This window comes from Sinocyclocheilus anshuiensis, unplaced genomic scaffold, assembly GCF_001515605.1.
Source record: "Sinocyclocheilus anshuiensis isolate Anshui unplaced genomic scaffold, SAMN03320099.WGS_v1.1 scaffold481, whole genome shotgun sequence".
NCBI classification, from domain to species: Eukaryota; Metazoa; Chordata; class Actinopteri; order Cypriniformes; family Cyprinidae; genus Sinocyclocheilus; species Sinocyclocheilus anshuiensis.
This window is the reverse complement of record NW_015539907.1, coordinates 1,847,816-1,860,282: the sequence shown is the minus strand read 5'-3', so window position 1 is coordinate 1,860,282 and position 12,467 is coordinate 1,847,816. Positions and strand designations below refer to the sequence as shown.

Below are 12,467 nucleotides of genomic sequence, written 5' to 3'. Positions count from 1 at the left end.
GTATTTCCTCAGCAACCAGCACAGATCAGCTCTAGGCATGACGAAGCGGATATCGTCCTCTTTTGGAAGACCAAACAAAGTAGTTTCGCTTTCACAACGCAGCACACAGCGTCTTCACGACATGGCGGCAGCAACAATACTACAGCGAGAATAAAAGTTACGCCTTCTTTCTTTGCGTGAACATTTGGGCGGTGTTATGCAAATCTTCCCACATAGTGACGTAGATATGTGGGGGCGTGTTAGAATGAGCCATTTTAGGTAGGTGTGGTTAACCCTTAACTTTTATAAAGAATATCTCTTTGGATTTGAGACTTTAGTCTTTGCAACTTTACAGATCTTCTTTATGCACCAGGAGCTTGTAACACTCCAAAGAGAAAGGAAAAATTTAAATCGCATCATATGACCCCTTTAATTTGTGTTCCAAAGATGAACGTAGGTCTTACGGGTTTTGTTATAATGTAATGATTACATTCATTTTTAGTATATTAGGTTGTTGAAAAAAAAAATTTTAAATGTAAAATTGTTTTAAAAATGTATTACAGATTACATCTAATTTATGATCTTTGATTATCAGTATTATTATTACTGATGGTATTAGGTTTTTTTTTGCCCCCAATCTTTACTAATCTTTGCCTTGCAGAGGACACCATGCACTTTTCTAGGTATTGGTATATGGAAGTGAATTGCTTAATCTTCATAAAGTGCTTTTTTTTTTTTTCTTTTTTCTCCAGTTTTACTATGACAAGCAAAAACACTCAAGCCCCATTTTAATCCATACCTGTTGTCCTTTTTTTCTTCTTTGTCAATTACAGGCCGAGGTGATTATTAACTATCACATAGGAGAGACGGTTCTGTCCCTCCAGAAAACTACCCTCATCCCTGGAGGATCAGAGTCCCTGGTGTACACCACACTATCGGGAGGCATTGGCATCCTGGTGCCATTCACCTCTCATGAGGTACAGTTCCTTAAATTATCAATAACCAGTAATTACATTAGAGAAGTGCTAACGTGCAATGGTCTTTCATAAGTCTAAAACCACTGAAACGGAAGAGGTGAAGGCCTCAGGTCAGGCCACTTCCTTAACTTCAGGCCATCAGAGTAGAGACTGACGTGTATGGTGCAACTTTAGTTATCAAACATTAAATAACAAGGTTTTTAAATTGTGTAAATGTATTTCTCATCTGTCTTTAGGATCATGACTTCTTCCAGCACTTGGAGATGCACATGCGCTCTGAGTTTCCCCCTCTGTGTGGCCGTGATCACCTCAGCTTCCGCTCGTACTATTTTCCAGTAAAGGTAAGGGCAAACACCGTTAATATCACAGCTTTAGTATTAACAGTTTCTAATTAGTTCTTAATCATCTACTTATGTTTTGTGTGGTATCTTTAAAGTAGTGTCCATCACTTTGCAAAGAAGTGAGATTTGGGTAGCTTGCTACATCGGTTGGCCTCATCTTTCTCACTGACTTTGCTTGTATGCTTCCAGAATGTGATCGATGGAGACCTTTGTGAGCAGTTTAACTCCATGGAGCTCCATAAGCAGAAAGAGCGTCTCTGAGGAATTGGACCGCACGCCTCCAGAGGTGTCGAAGAAACTGGAAGACATCCGAACACGCTATGCCTTCTAGTATCTTCGCATCTGGCAGGCGCACCATGAGAAAATTTATTGTTTTTCCAGGCCTCCCATGGCTGTGGTCTCAACTTTCCTACCACAAGTATAGGAGCAACATTTTAGTGAAGGCTGAAGGAAGTTCCCCCTTTAACTGGGGCCAGCTGGGAGCTGTCACAGTCCCAGTGGTCAATGACCTTGTCCTGCTTGAAATTACTATTGGTACTATACTCAGTACAAAGCATCGGTTTTATTTAGTTCATATTGAGTGGTTGCATAGTGACATCTTTTCAGAGGAATGTTTTCAGGCAAAGGACTACAACAGCTTGTGTACAGGAGTGGCTTTTTTTATGTGTAGACTTTAAAAATGTCTATTACTAATTTTGTAGCTATCATAATGCAAATTGAATCCACATTTTATTGTATGAATCAGTCTGCATAAAACATTCCATCATTCACATTTTGGCTGTTGAAATTCTCTTTTGAAAGTTAGAATACTGTTCCCACTCTAGTAAAAACAGTGAACTTGTAAAATAGCTTTAGTTTTTGTCTCTACATGGATACAGCAATCTGTTGTGGTTTTTAACTTTTTTTTTTTTTTTTTGAAGAGCTATAATCATCCAACCCCAGGGAACCTGAAAGAAATAGTGCTGTTTATGTCATGAAGTGTGAGAATGTCAATAAACTTTTTTTGTAATTTTTTTTTTTACTTTCTCGTGTATTTCCGTGTTTGTCACAAGACATGCTGTATGTCTTTAACTGCACCCACAGGCAAAGCAGGTTTTCACTGTTTTCTTAAGGCTTTTTTTTTTTTTTTTTTTTTTTGGTGAAGCCCCATAATGATCATGCATCTTTCTCATGACATTGAGTCATTCAGCCTTAGTGAGTTAATATGCTCTTTTAAATATTTCAACAAATATTAAAAAAGGGATTTTTATTCATAGATTGCTATCTGATTGCAGTTGACCTGACACCCTACCTTTTGTTGAATTGAAAAGTCATTTAGAGACAGACCAACACTTCTAGTGTAATGTATTTAATAGCGTGATTCTCTTGATACTTTCACATTAGGTTGAATGCTGCCATGGGCTAAAGTTACAGCTAACTTTAACGATTCTCCATACCAAAATAGGTACCAAATATGTTGTTATTTTTAAAACCCTGAATGATGCAAGTTCTACATTGGTACAGGACTGAATTTGTAATGTGTTCTATTTTGAAGTATTACAGCAGTAGTTTAAACGGTGCATATCACTGTACTTGGTGATGGATTCCATTCCATATATCATTCTTTTGTCATTTTCTAATTTCAATTGCTTCAATTAGTGGAGCATGATATCATAGTGAAGACAAACTATGATGTTATGTTTGATAAGTATTCCATTAGAGTGAGTCACATCCTGATCACACTTGAACCCACAATGTTAATGAAATGAAAACCCATTTTCTACAACGTTCCCCCTACAGTCCAGTTTTCACTTTAGTTGCACCTTTAATAATAAAGAATTCATGAATAGTTCTTCTTGAGACACATTTTTGCAGTCATGCTGTGGAATACAGTTGTAGTATTGAGCAATATGAGGAAGGCCGCAATTTTTGCAAGTACTTAACACAAGTTATATGCTGTGAGCTTGTTCCAGTTCAGTGTGCATCTACAGTCAATAGTTTTATGATCTCTCACATGTAACACTGCACTATTGCAGTAACCTTAAATTGCTTCTGACTGCCAACAGAAGGCTATGATTTTTGTAATTTGTACTCTAAATCTTGGATCCTCATGTCACAAAATCCAAGCCTGGATGATTGGACAACTCTCAAATTGTCAATGTATCCCAAGAATGTGCTATTAAGCATGTGGGGAACTAGGAATATTCTCTTGGGGTCTGTGATGATGGGGGCCCACCCATAAAAACTGTCCTAGGGTCTGAATTTAAATGACTGCACTGGTAAAGAATAAAAATAAAAAAAAGTAATGTCAGGCCATGTAAGTAGGTTGAGATATTGTGGAGGTTGTTTAAAACCTGGTGATGTTTTGAGGCACATTAAGAAGTTTTCTTTCACTCCTCTTCCGTTGGGGGGTTTCCATATTGATGTGATATAATCTAGGTTGACAGATGGTGTTTTGACTAGTTTTTTTAATGGTTTGGTGGGGTACTTGGAATGTCCCTCTCGTTTGTCTTCTTGGGTCTTGAGTGGCTCTGGCCTTTGTTAGGACAGCATAGATAGCACTATCGTCAAGTGATTATGCCCCTAAAAAGATATTAAAGTTACTACAAAACAAGAGGGGCATTGTGGCCATTAACAAAGCAATCCGACGCGCAAGGCCAGTGTGCGTTGGTCATCCATATGCCCACTGTCCATTGTGTTGCGAGATGAGGCGCTTAAAGTCCGAAAAACATTTTGTCATGAAATTCCTAAAAGTGTACAACTGTGCCAAGCCTGTCACCACAGAACCGCAGTAAATGTAGGGAATAAATTAGTAATGTGCGTGGGTGAATGAGGTTTACTCATCCGCTTGAACTGATGCTTGGCTGCCTCTTGACTAAATTAGGCATACTTAAGGTGTTATTAACGGTTAATCGATAACTCGTTTTGGTGAACCGATTTCAGTGTCAGTTTATGGGTAATGTTGACTCCTTTATATCGTAAAACTGCAGATGTTGCGCAGTATATGTGCATTATTGACTTACAGGTGGGTCTTTTTTTTTGTCTGTAATTTCTGTTTGATGTCTGATGTTTGTCTTGTCCAGTTAACATAAACTTTATGAAAGAATTTTTAAACAAAATTCGATACTTTTTGTTGCATTTAATTGTATTATAATGTGATAATGACAGCAGGCCTACGTATTTTTCATTTAATGTACCGACCGCTACAGACTATCGAGCAGTTTTTGCTACAAATTTAGCGCGCTCTGACTCCGAAAACACCGCTCACATGTATTTACTTATATGTAAAAATGATTTTAAGACCCCCAACATTTCAAACTTTCATTAGGGGGATCAGACTCTATTGGTTGTGCGGCCATACAAAGGCAGCAGTAAAGGTTTCTTCGCTTTTTTAGGTCAAAAACGCTGCACCTTTATTCAAATCCAGTCACTGACGAGTTAATAGTTTATGTAGACCCAAAAGTGAAAGTAACAGTCTCATCAACTGACGTCTTTTACTCAGCGTGTTATTCTCGTGGTACCTTCGAGTGGAGAATGCTGTAGGCGGGTGTATATAGACATAACATAAAAAGGTGACATAAAGAAAAGGGAGTTTCCGGGTCTTTTGGGTGGACGTTGCATTGAAAAAGGGGCGAATTTACTACTTCGGTCAGTAGCCCACTCTGCATGCCTGGAAGTGTCAGCGGTCATATCTACAGGGTTAAGCAAACAACTGCTGTTTATTGAAAGTACTCCGCAGATGGTTTCCCATTGAGACAACGTAGCTCATCGAATCGAAAGGTTTGTGCCTTATTTATATTCGTTGTGCTACTGAACTGTGTCGCGTGTAAATGCGATTTATAGCCTATTGGAATAAAGCCCAACGCGTTTCATATCCAAGCCAAGGTCCAACGATGCAGCGCGGTCACCTGACGGATCGCTTTTGATTTGATTTGATTTGATTAGATAACAGGTGAATCTGCAACATGTTCTGACACCAAAATATAACTGATAGCCTACATCAACAGTTTTATGTCAAGTCGATTGCGAGCGCGTGAATTATAACCATAATTTATGAACTGTCATTGCATTCATGATGCATGATGTATTGTTTTAATGATAGGCCTACTTTCATTTTTTTATATACATTATTTTTATTTTTACTAATTTCCTTAATTTTTACTATCTTTATTTATTTTTGAACCACAGTCATTCATTGCGTTTACATGCACAAGAAAATTCGGATATGAATCAGAATTTGGTCATATTCTTATGTTCTTATATCGTCTTCTTCATCTTCTTCTTCGCGTCATATAAATGTATTAACCTGACTGCCATAAATTAAACCAATATTCCAGCAGTAGCAGTTTCTAAATCTGAATAAGCCATTGAATGGAAATAATCTGAATTTTGGGCAATTCAACATCATATTCGAACTGAACATTCATTTATTTCTGTGTTTGTCCAAATATAGGGAATCCTAGGTGGTTTTTATTTTATAAAATATTGGTGTTGTATAAAATATTTTTGAAAAAACATGAATGAGAATTGATGATTTGACTTCTCTAGTATTTCCAGAAGTTTATTTTAAAAGCATAACCAGAATATTGGCCTTAGTTGGCAAATGATGCACATATACACATGGCAAATATACCATTAAAAAGCTGGCTTAAATAAAGAACGCTGTATTAATAAAACAACATTATGAAATGTATGTATGCAGCAATCTTTTTTTCAACAGACAAAATCGGCTTTAGATTAGGAGAGAAAAATCAGTTTTGATCAGTGCAGAGAAAATTAACATTGCGAAATAAAAAAATCTAGTAGAATAATAGTTAAAATATTATGTCAGATAGAAGATGACAAAGGATATGATAGAAGACATAAAGGATATGATTTGTTCTGGCTCATATTCTGTACTTCATAGATTCTTCCTGCATGTGGTTTTGCTTTACAGATCCACATTTGTATTATGTGTAATGATAATTTTTTCATATCAAAAAAATAATATTAAGACATTTCTGACAAAGCCACAATTTTTTTTTAATACGTACATTCTGCCCCTCGTGTTCATCACATGTCTATTAGTCACAAACTTGCTATGCCAAGACATTATATTCCCTTTAGGATTACAAGGAATTTTAATTTTTCCTTTCGAAAGAAGCAAAAAGAGACAACATCTGGATTTGTTTTACACAGCTGCACAAGCTCTGGAGAAGAAAAACAGAGGAACATTATGACAAAGCTCCAGCCCAGATGAGCAGTGTTCCCTTTCCCTGCTTCACGTTTTTTTTTTTACAACTTTTTTGCCATTAAAATCAGATATGCCAGATCAGTCTTTCTTTGGATATTTAAATATTTTACCATCCAAAAGGAGAGTAAATGAATTCAGATGTGTCATCCCTGGTTCTCTTTGTCCAGCAAGAGATTTTAGAAAGGTAGTTGTATGCACAGAAAGTCATGTAATGGCAGTCAAAATTCTAGTGTGATATTTGTTCTGACTCTATTCTGTTTGTTTGTTTGTTTTAAAGACCAAGAAGACAGAAGAATTTTCTGGAATTTAGACCCATATTACAGTGCAAGCAGAGAATAAGCAGAACCATGGTACAGTCTGAATGCCGGCTCCTCAGGGGGCTGCTGGGTAAGTAAAGACTAGTAATTAAGTGATTTAAGTTGTATAATAAAGAGGACACTGAAGATTTTAATTTGTGTGCATGGGAAATTTGGATGTGACAGTGCTAGACATAAATATTTTTTCAATGGCCCTATACAGAAAAACTTAATGATTTATTACTTCCTCAGCTAAGAGGAGAGAAACAGTTTACTAAGTGTGACATTTGCGTATCTGGTCTCTTGTTTCTTCTGAAATGAGTGTCAAGCTGAACATATGTTTGAGGAAAGCTACTGCATGTGGTGCTGCTATTGAAGAACTAAGACGTGACTGATAATGTCACCACTTCCTGTGTTCAGGAGAGAGAGAGAGAGAGAGAGAGAAGAGAGACAGACAGATGCATAAGGTAAAAGAGAGGGCAAAGAGGGGGATACCAGGCCAAAAAAGCCAGAATAACTTTGACGGGAGGTGGGGGTTGAGTGGTTGGACACCAGTAAATAGTCCAGGTTCTGTGGCATGACAAATTCCTCTGGCCCTCGGAAGTCTGCTTCATGGTCTCTGAGACTTTGCTGACTGTCAGTCTCTGGGTAACTGCCCTATAGTGCAGCTCAACCACAGAGGCCAACCGCACTGTGATCCACAGCAAAGTGACAGATGACTGCCGGTGCCTTGTCTTTCCGCCCTGGGCTAGCCAGTCAGAATCACTTATCTTTAACAATAAAATCTCCAGTTAAAATAGACACAGGATCAGCCTCAGCTTTACTGCCACAGTTAATCTGCTTGAGTTTGACTTTATCTTCTTGAAGAGCTCCAATAATCTCATGCATAATATTCATCCTGCTTTTTACCACATGTAGACTGCAGAAGATCTTGTGTTGTGGAATTATGGCTTTTAAATTTTTGGCTTTTGTTTTTGATGGAAGATGTTCAGAGATTTTCTTTTGCAGGAGTGCTAATATAAACCTAAAAAACAACACCTTATTCCTTGTAAATTGGGCTGTGGTTTGAGGTTTTGTCACAGCTCTAACTCTATCTATGCAACTTTATGAGTCATTGCCTTCAAAGAGACATTGCACCAGTCAATGCGACATTTTGCACAAAACTCAGCAAAAACTGAAAGTAAATACTGACATTATTATAATCAGTAAATTTTAATATATATTGCAATATATATTGCATCTTCAAACCTTTTTTGAATAAATGTAACTTTAAAACAGACTTTTTGATTACCTATAAAATCATTTGAAGTTCAACAACAATCATTTCATGATGGTTTTTATTATAGGCAATGGCATTATGTTAAAAGCCATTATTTTCTTCTTCTGTCCTTCTAGGTTTTATTTGTCTATTACCAGTCTGCATGAGTGCAGCACCAGATCTCTGTGTATCTCTGAAAACAGTACGGGACAGCCTAAATGCAACCCTAAGGAGACGTTTTATGGTAAACATATGTTTAATTTTTGAAACTATAGTGTTATATTTTAAAAGTTGTAGGCTTTAGGCTTTTGTTAAGTTTACATGGGGAAAAAAGACAAATATAGGCTACAACTTAATATAGCATGAGACAGAATGAATGACATGTCAATAAAAGGTTTTACATGTATATTTACAGAAAATGAACTTTCCCATTAACTATACTATTCAAGTGCATTATGAAGAGGTATTCAGACTACGTAACATCAGCAGGCTGGTAAGTCTTTATCCCACTGTCCCCAACCAACACTCTGACTCACTTAAAGCCACACTCTTCGCAACTTCCCACACAAATTAGCTCATTTTTCCTGTTTGTCACCTATTGCCAGATATTTAAGACTCGTGACTTATAATAGAGTCAGATTGGAATTACAGTTTTAGGGCTTCTCAAGGCCTGTGACTCAGCATTTGCAAAAAATACAGGGGTGAATCTCACAAAACCTGTTTAGACATATCTAGATCACTAAAATATAATAATAATAATAATAAATAGAGCAATGCAGAATAAAGTAAATGATTGTATTACAGTATTATATAAAATGGATAAAAGAACAGATAGAGATATATCAAACAATATATATGTAATAGAAGAATCATCTAGGTAGTTTTTATAATGGACTGAATACAAGAAATACAAGAACGTTTTTTAAGAGCTATAAGTTCTTAACCCCCCATGTTATATTGTATACTGCTATTAAAAAATAGGGAATATACAAAACATTTGGAAAATTATAGCATTTTGTTCCTGGTATCTGCTAACAATGTTCTTGGTAAGACAGACAGACAGACACACACACACACACACACACACACACACACACATATATATTATATATATATTCTGAACCGAATTTGACCTGACCTGGCATAAACCCTGTGACCTTAGACCTAACTAACATTACGGGACTCTGACATTGTAAAAAAAAAATACATGCCTATAAAGCACAACAATTCTAATATGATTGAACATTTCCTTATACTGTTCCTCTTCTTCTCATTCCCTCTTTCTTATCTTGTTCATCTCTCACTCTGTTCTCTAGAATATGAGTAATGAAGAGGAGCCAGTGCAGCAGAGAGATCTACAGGATTTGTGGCTTTGGGTTAGTCAGCAGGGGATAAAGAGGGTTTTAAGGGTGCTGCCAGAGAGACATCCTACACGCAGTAAATACCTCTCCAAACTGGAGAATCTCTTCAGACGTTTTGAGGAGCTTTATAACCAAAAGAGCCCCATAGATGAAGAGGTTAGAACAATGATGTGATTTCTCTTTTCTTAACAGCAGCACATTATAAATCATTCTGGCTGTCATTGCCACTGCTTACAGTATCTCTAAGCTCACTCTCTTGAATACAAGCATTAGTTTTAATAAAACTCAATTTGACCTTTTGAATCTGTCCAATCCGTGTTGCTGATGTTATTTGTCATTTGAGTGATATATTCCCATTATTTAAGATCATAATAATCTAAATGTGTGTGTCTTTGTACCTGTTTCAAAAAAGAGAGTACTTCCAGAGAGAATACAAAACATCTGGGATCGCTTGACAGACCAATATTACGAGGGATGGAAGTCTGTTACACCCAAGTCAATACTGGACAACTGTTATCGGACCATGCTTTGCCTGTTCAAAGAGTGCTTCTCAAAAGAGGACGACAATTATGATTGTAAGTGAAAATAGTACAATGGTATATATTAATGGAACCTGCTTTCTTTACATTTATGGTACTGTAGACAATATATTGATCTGCTAAACATTGATTGGTTACGTTTTTCACCTGGGTAAAGGTCCACTGAATCAATTCCACAAAACACAGACTACGTGTTTTTGGGATCTGGAAATTTTTGGGGAATTATGGCACTTACTCATTGGTATTTTTAGGGTTTGAGGTAAGACAGTTGAGGTCCATCTAAAATGATTGCTACAACTTGGAAAGGATTGGGGAATTTTTGGAGTCCAACCTCAAGACGGGTTCTTCCACCGGTCTGCCAAATGTTTGTTGATAACCTCATGCAATCCCAAAATGAATGCACACAGTAGCAAAAAGATGGAAACTTTTGCTGTTTGTTGATGTGAGTCTGTGGTCGACCATAAGCCTTTGTGAATGAGAAAAACTGCTAGGGGATTGAATCAACGTCTTTATCCCCTCCATGATGAATGCGATGGTGGCATGATTCAGGCTTTGAGGTTGTCTGAAGGATGTAAAGTACTTTAGAAAGCCCACATGTTGTTACTAGCCTGAACATGCCTGATCTGTGCCTTCTACCAAATTTTTTGTGAAATGGTGTTACGGTGGTAACCCTGAACATGAAAATCATTAGTATCAACATAACCATTCTTTTTTGATTGATTCTTTTGAAGAGCAAAAGAATTGGAGCCTTTCTTTTGAGGGTTATCTTAATTTCATCCAGACATTCTAATGAGCAACTCATCTTTAGATGTGACATTAAAATATGTGACCACTTATCTGTACTATTTCTCTTTGTTAATTTCTAGATTGTGAAGTCCTCAACTGGAGGAAAGGAAAGAAAACTACATAGCAGCAGATCTAAACGGATCTGATCCTGTCTTCGTGTTGCTGGTGTAGGTGTAAAAGGGTGTTACCCAGTTTATGTAGTGACACGCAGCATGCTTGTGTGCCTCTTGTCCTAGTGAAGTCACTGACTGCCTCCATCGGTGTTACCCATATGGAAAAATGCAACGGCCGTCACACCAGTTGGAAGACACCCTACTGACCCTGCAGCTATTGCTCTCCATCATTCAGAACATTCATACCTCCATTCACCTGCCTGCCAACTTGCATATTTATGTGGCATTTAGCTAATATACAATCATGTATGCACTGTGTGTGTGCTCTGTGGAGGAGAGCAGCTTTGACTCTTCGCTGTAGCATTTACAATTGGTAATTCCAAAAAAGTCTTTGCCACTGTGACTTATATTTCTGAGGAAAATCCATATTTTGTCCTTGATGTATGCCAAAACAGTGTATTATCATTGCCACGTTGTAAATGTTCTTGGTAAGATTTAGATAAGATGTATAAAAAACGTGGAGCTTCTTTTGTACACATATCATTTGCATGCAAATGTTCTGCTGACTGCTGGCTTAGTCGGCATTGTTGCTTTTACCCAGAGGCTCTTTACTTTGTGCTTTACTGCTGGTCAAATGTTGAAAGATTGCACCAAAGCATGTCTATAAAAAGTTTTTTTTAAGGTGATCAAGAGGGTTTGATATCAAGTTTGCATATGTTTTATACACAGATTTTAATCTAGGTTATTTATTTGGACTCTTGCCACAGAATGTTCTGGTAACTTTTGTAACATGGCTTGGAAAATAAACCTCCCACTATCACCCCCACGTGTTCAGATGTATGGTTTGTTTGAAGATATGGGTTTGGTTTCTTTACAAACACACTCTCACCTTTCACACACATACAGTACCTGCTGGCTTTACTATATCAGTGACAACATCATAAAATACAATTATTTTTATATGGAGGTAATGACATTTGCTAAATTATTTTATAAAGCTAATAATAAGCACTGTAGACTAAACCTAAAAGAAAAAAAAATATTTTTAAAGGAAAAAACAGAAAACAAAATGAGTATGTTGCTATGTTGCGAAAACTATTAAAAGCAAAAACGTAAAATTTTGTTAACTGAAATAAAGCTAAAATAAAATATAATAAATAATAGGTGAAAAACTTTACAAATTTAAACTAAACATAAGCGTTGCCTGGCAACTAACTGAAATAAAAGTTTAACTAAAACAGAAATAAAAAGCTAAATAGAAATATTTAAAATAATAATAATAATAAAATGTAATTAAAATAAGTAAAAACAAAAGCACATACTAAACACAAACTAAAATTAAAATGAAATCTGAAAATCTAAAATTAAAAGGTAATATAAAATATTATATTATAATAGTATATAAATAATATTACATTAACACTGGTCCTGAGCCCTGTGATAAGCAGGACCATTAAGGTCCTCTAAGGCAGTGGTTCTCAACATTTTTGAAGCAAGAAGGGGACATCCCCATTGTTCAAGTCTCAATATATCCCTTGTAGTTTAAGCTATTTCCTCTGGTACAGCAAGTAGAACAGAAACCAGGACTGTCAATAGAATAGAATA

General features: G+C 36.5%; 2 protein-coding genes across 3 annotated transcripts in view; both read left to right on the top strand.

The window, feature by feature from the left end:
- sf3b3 (splicing factor 3b, subunit 3) overlaps positions 1-2,317 on the top strand; it is a 24,225-nt gene extending 21,908 nt beyond the window's left edge. The window contains exons 26-28 of the mRNA XM_016483222.1: positions 813-956; positions 1,193-1,297; positions 1,487-2,317. Of these exons, the coding sequence (XP_016338708.1) occupies positions 813-956; positions 1,193-1,297; positions 1,487-1,558 (321 nt within the window). The 3' untranslated portion in view covers positions 1,559-2,317. The remainder of the gene's footprint in view (positions 1-812; positions 957-1,192; positions 1,298-1,486) is intronic.
- A 2,453-nt stretch (positions 2,318-4,770) lies between these two features.
- Positions 4,771-11,682, top strand: LOC107686350 (interleukin-34-like). Of its 2 annotated transcripts, XM_016483316.1 has the most exons (8): positions 4,771-5,056; positions 6,455-6,693; positions 6,787-6,896; positions 8,201-8,307; positions 8,479-8,556; positions 9,380-9,580; positions 9,837-9,999; positions 10,830-11,682. In XM_016483316.1, exons 2-8 carry the CDS (start codon positions 6,638-6,640, stop codon positions 10,871-10,873), a joined length of 759 nt encoding a protein of 252 aa, XP_016338802.1. In that variant the 5' UTR covers positions 4,771-5,056; positions 6,455-6,637; the 3' UTR covers positions 10,874-11,682. The 2 variants fall into 2 exon arrangements, with proteins under 2 accessions (XP_016338802.1, XP_016338803.1); XM_016483317.1 differs by lacking the exon at positions 6,455-6,693.
- The last annotated feature ends 785 nt before the right edge of the window (positions 11,683-12,467 follow it).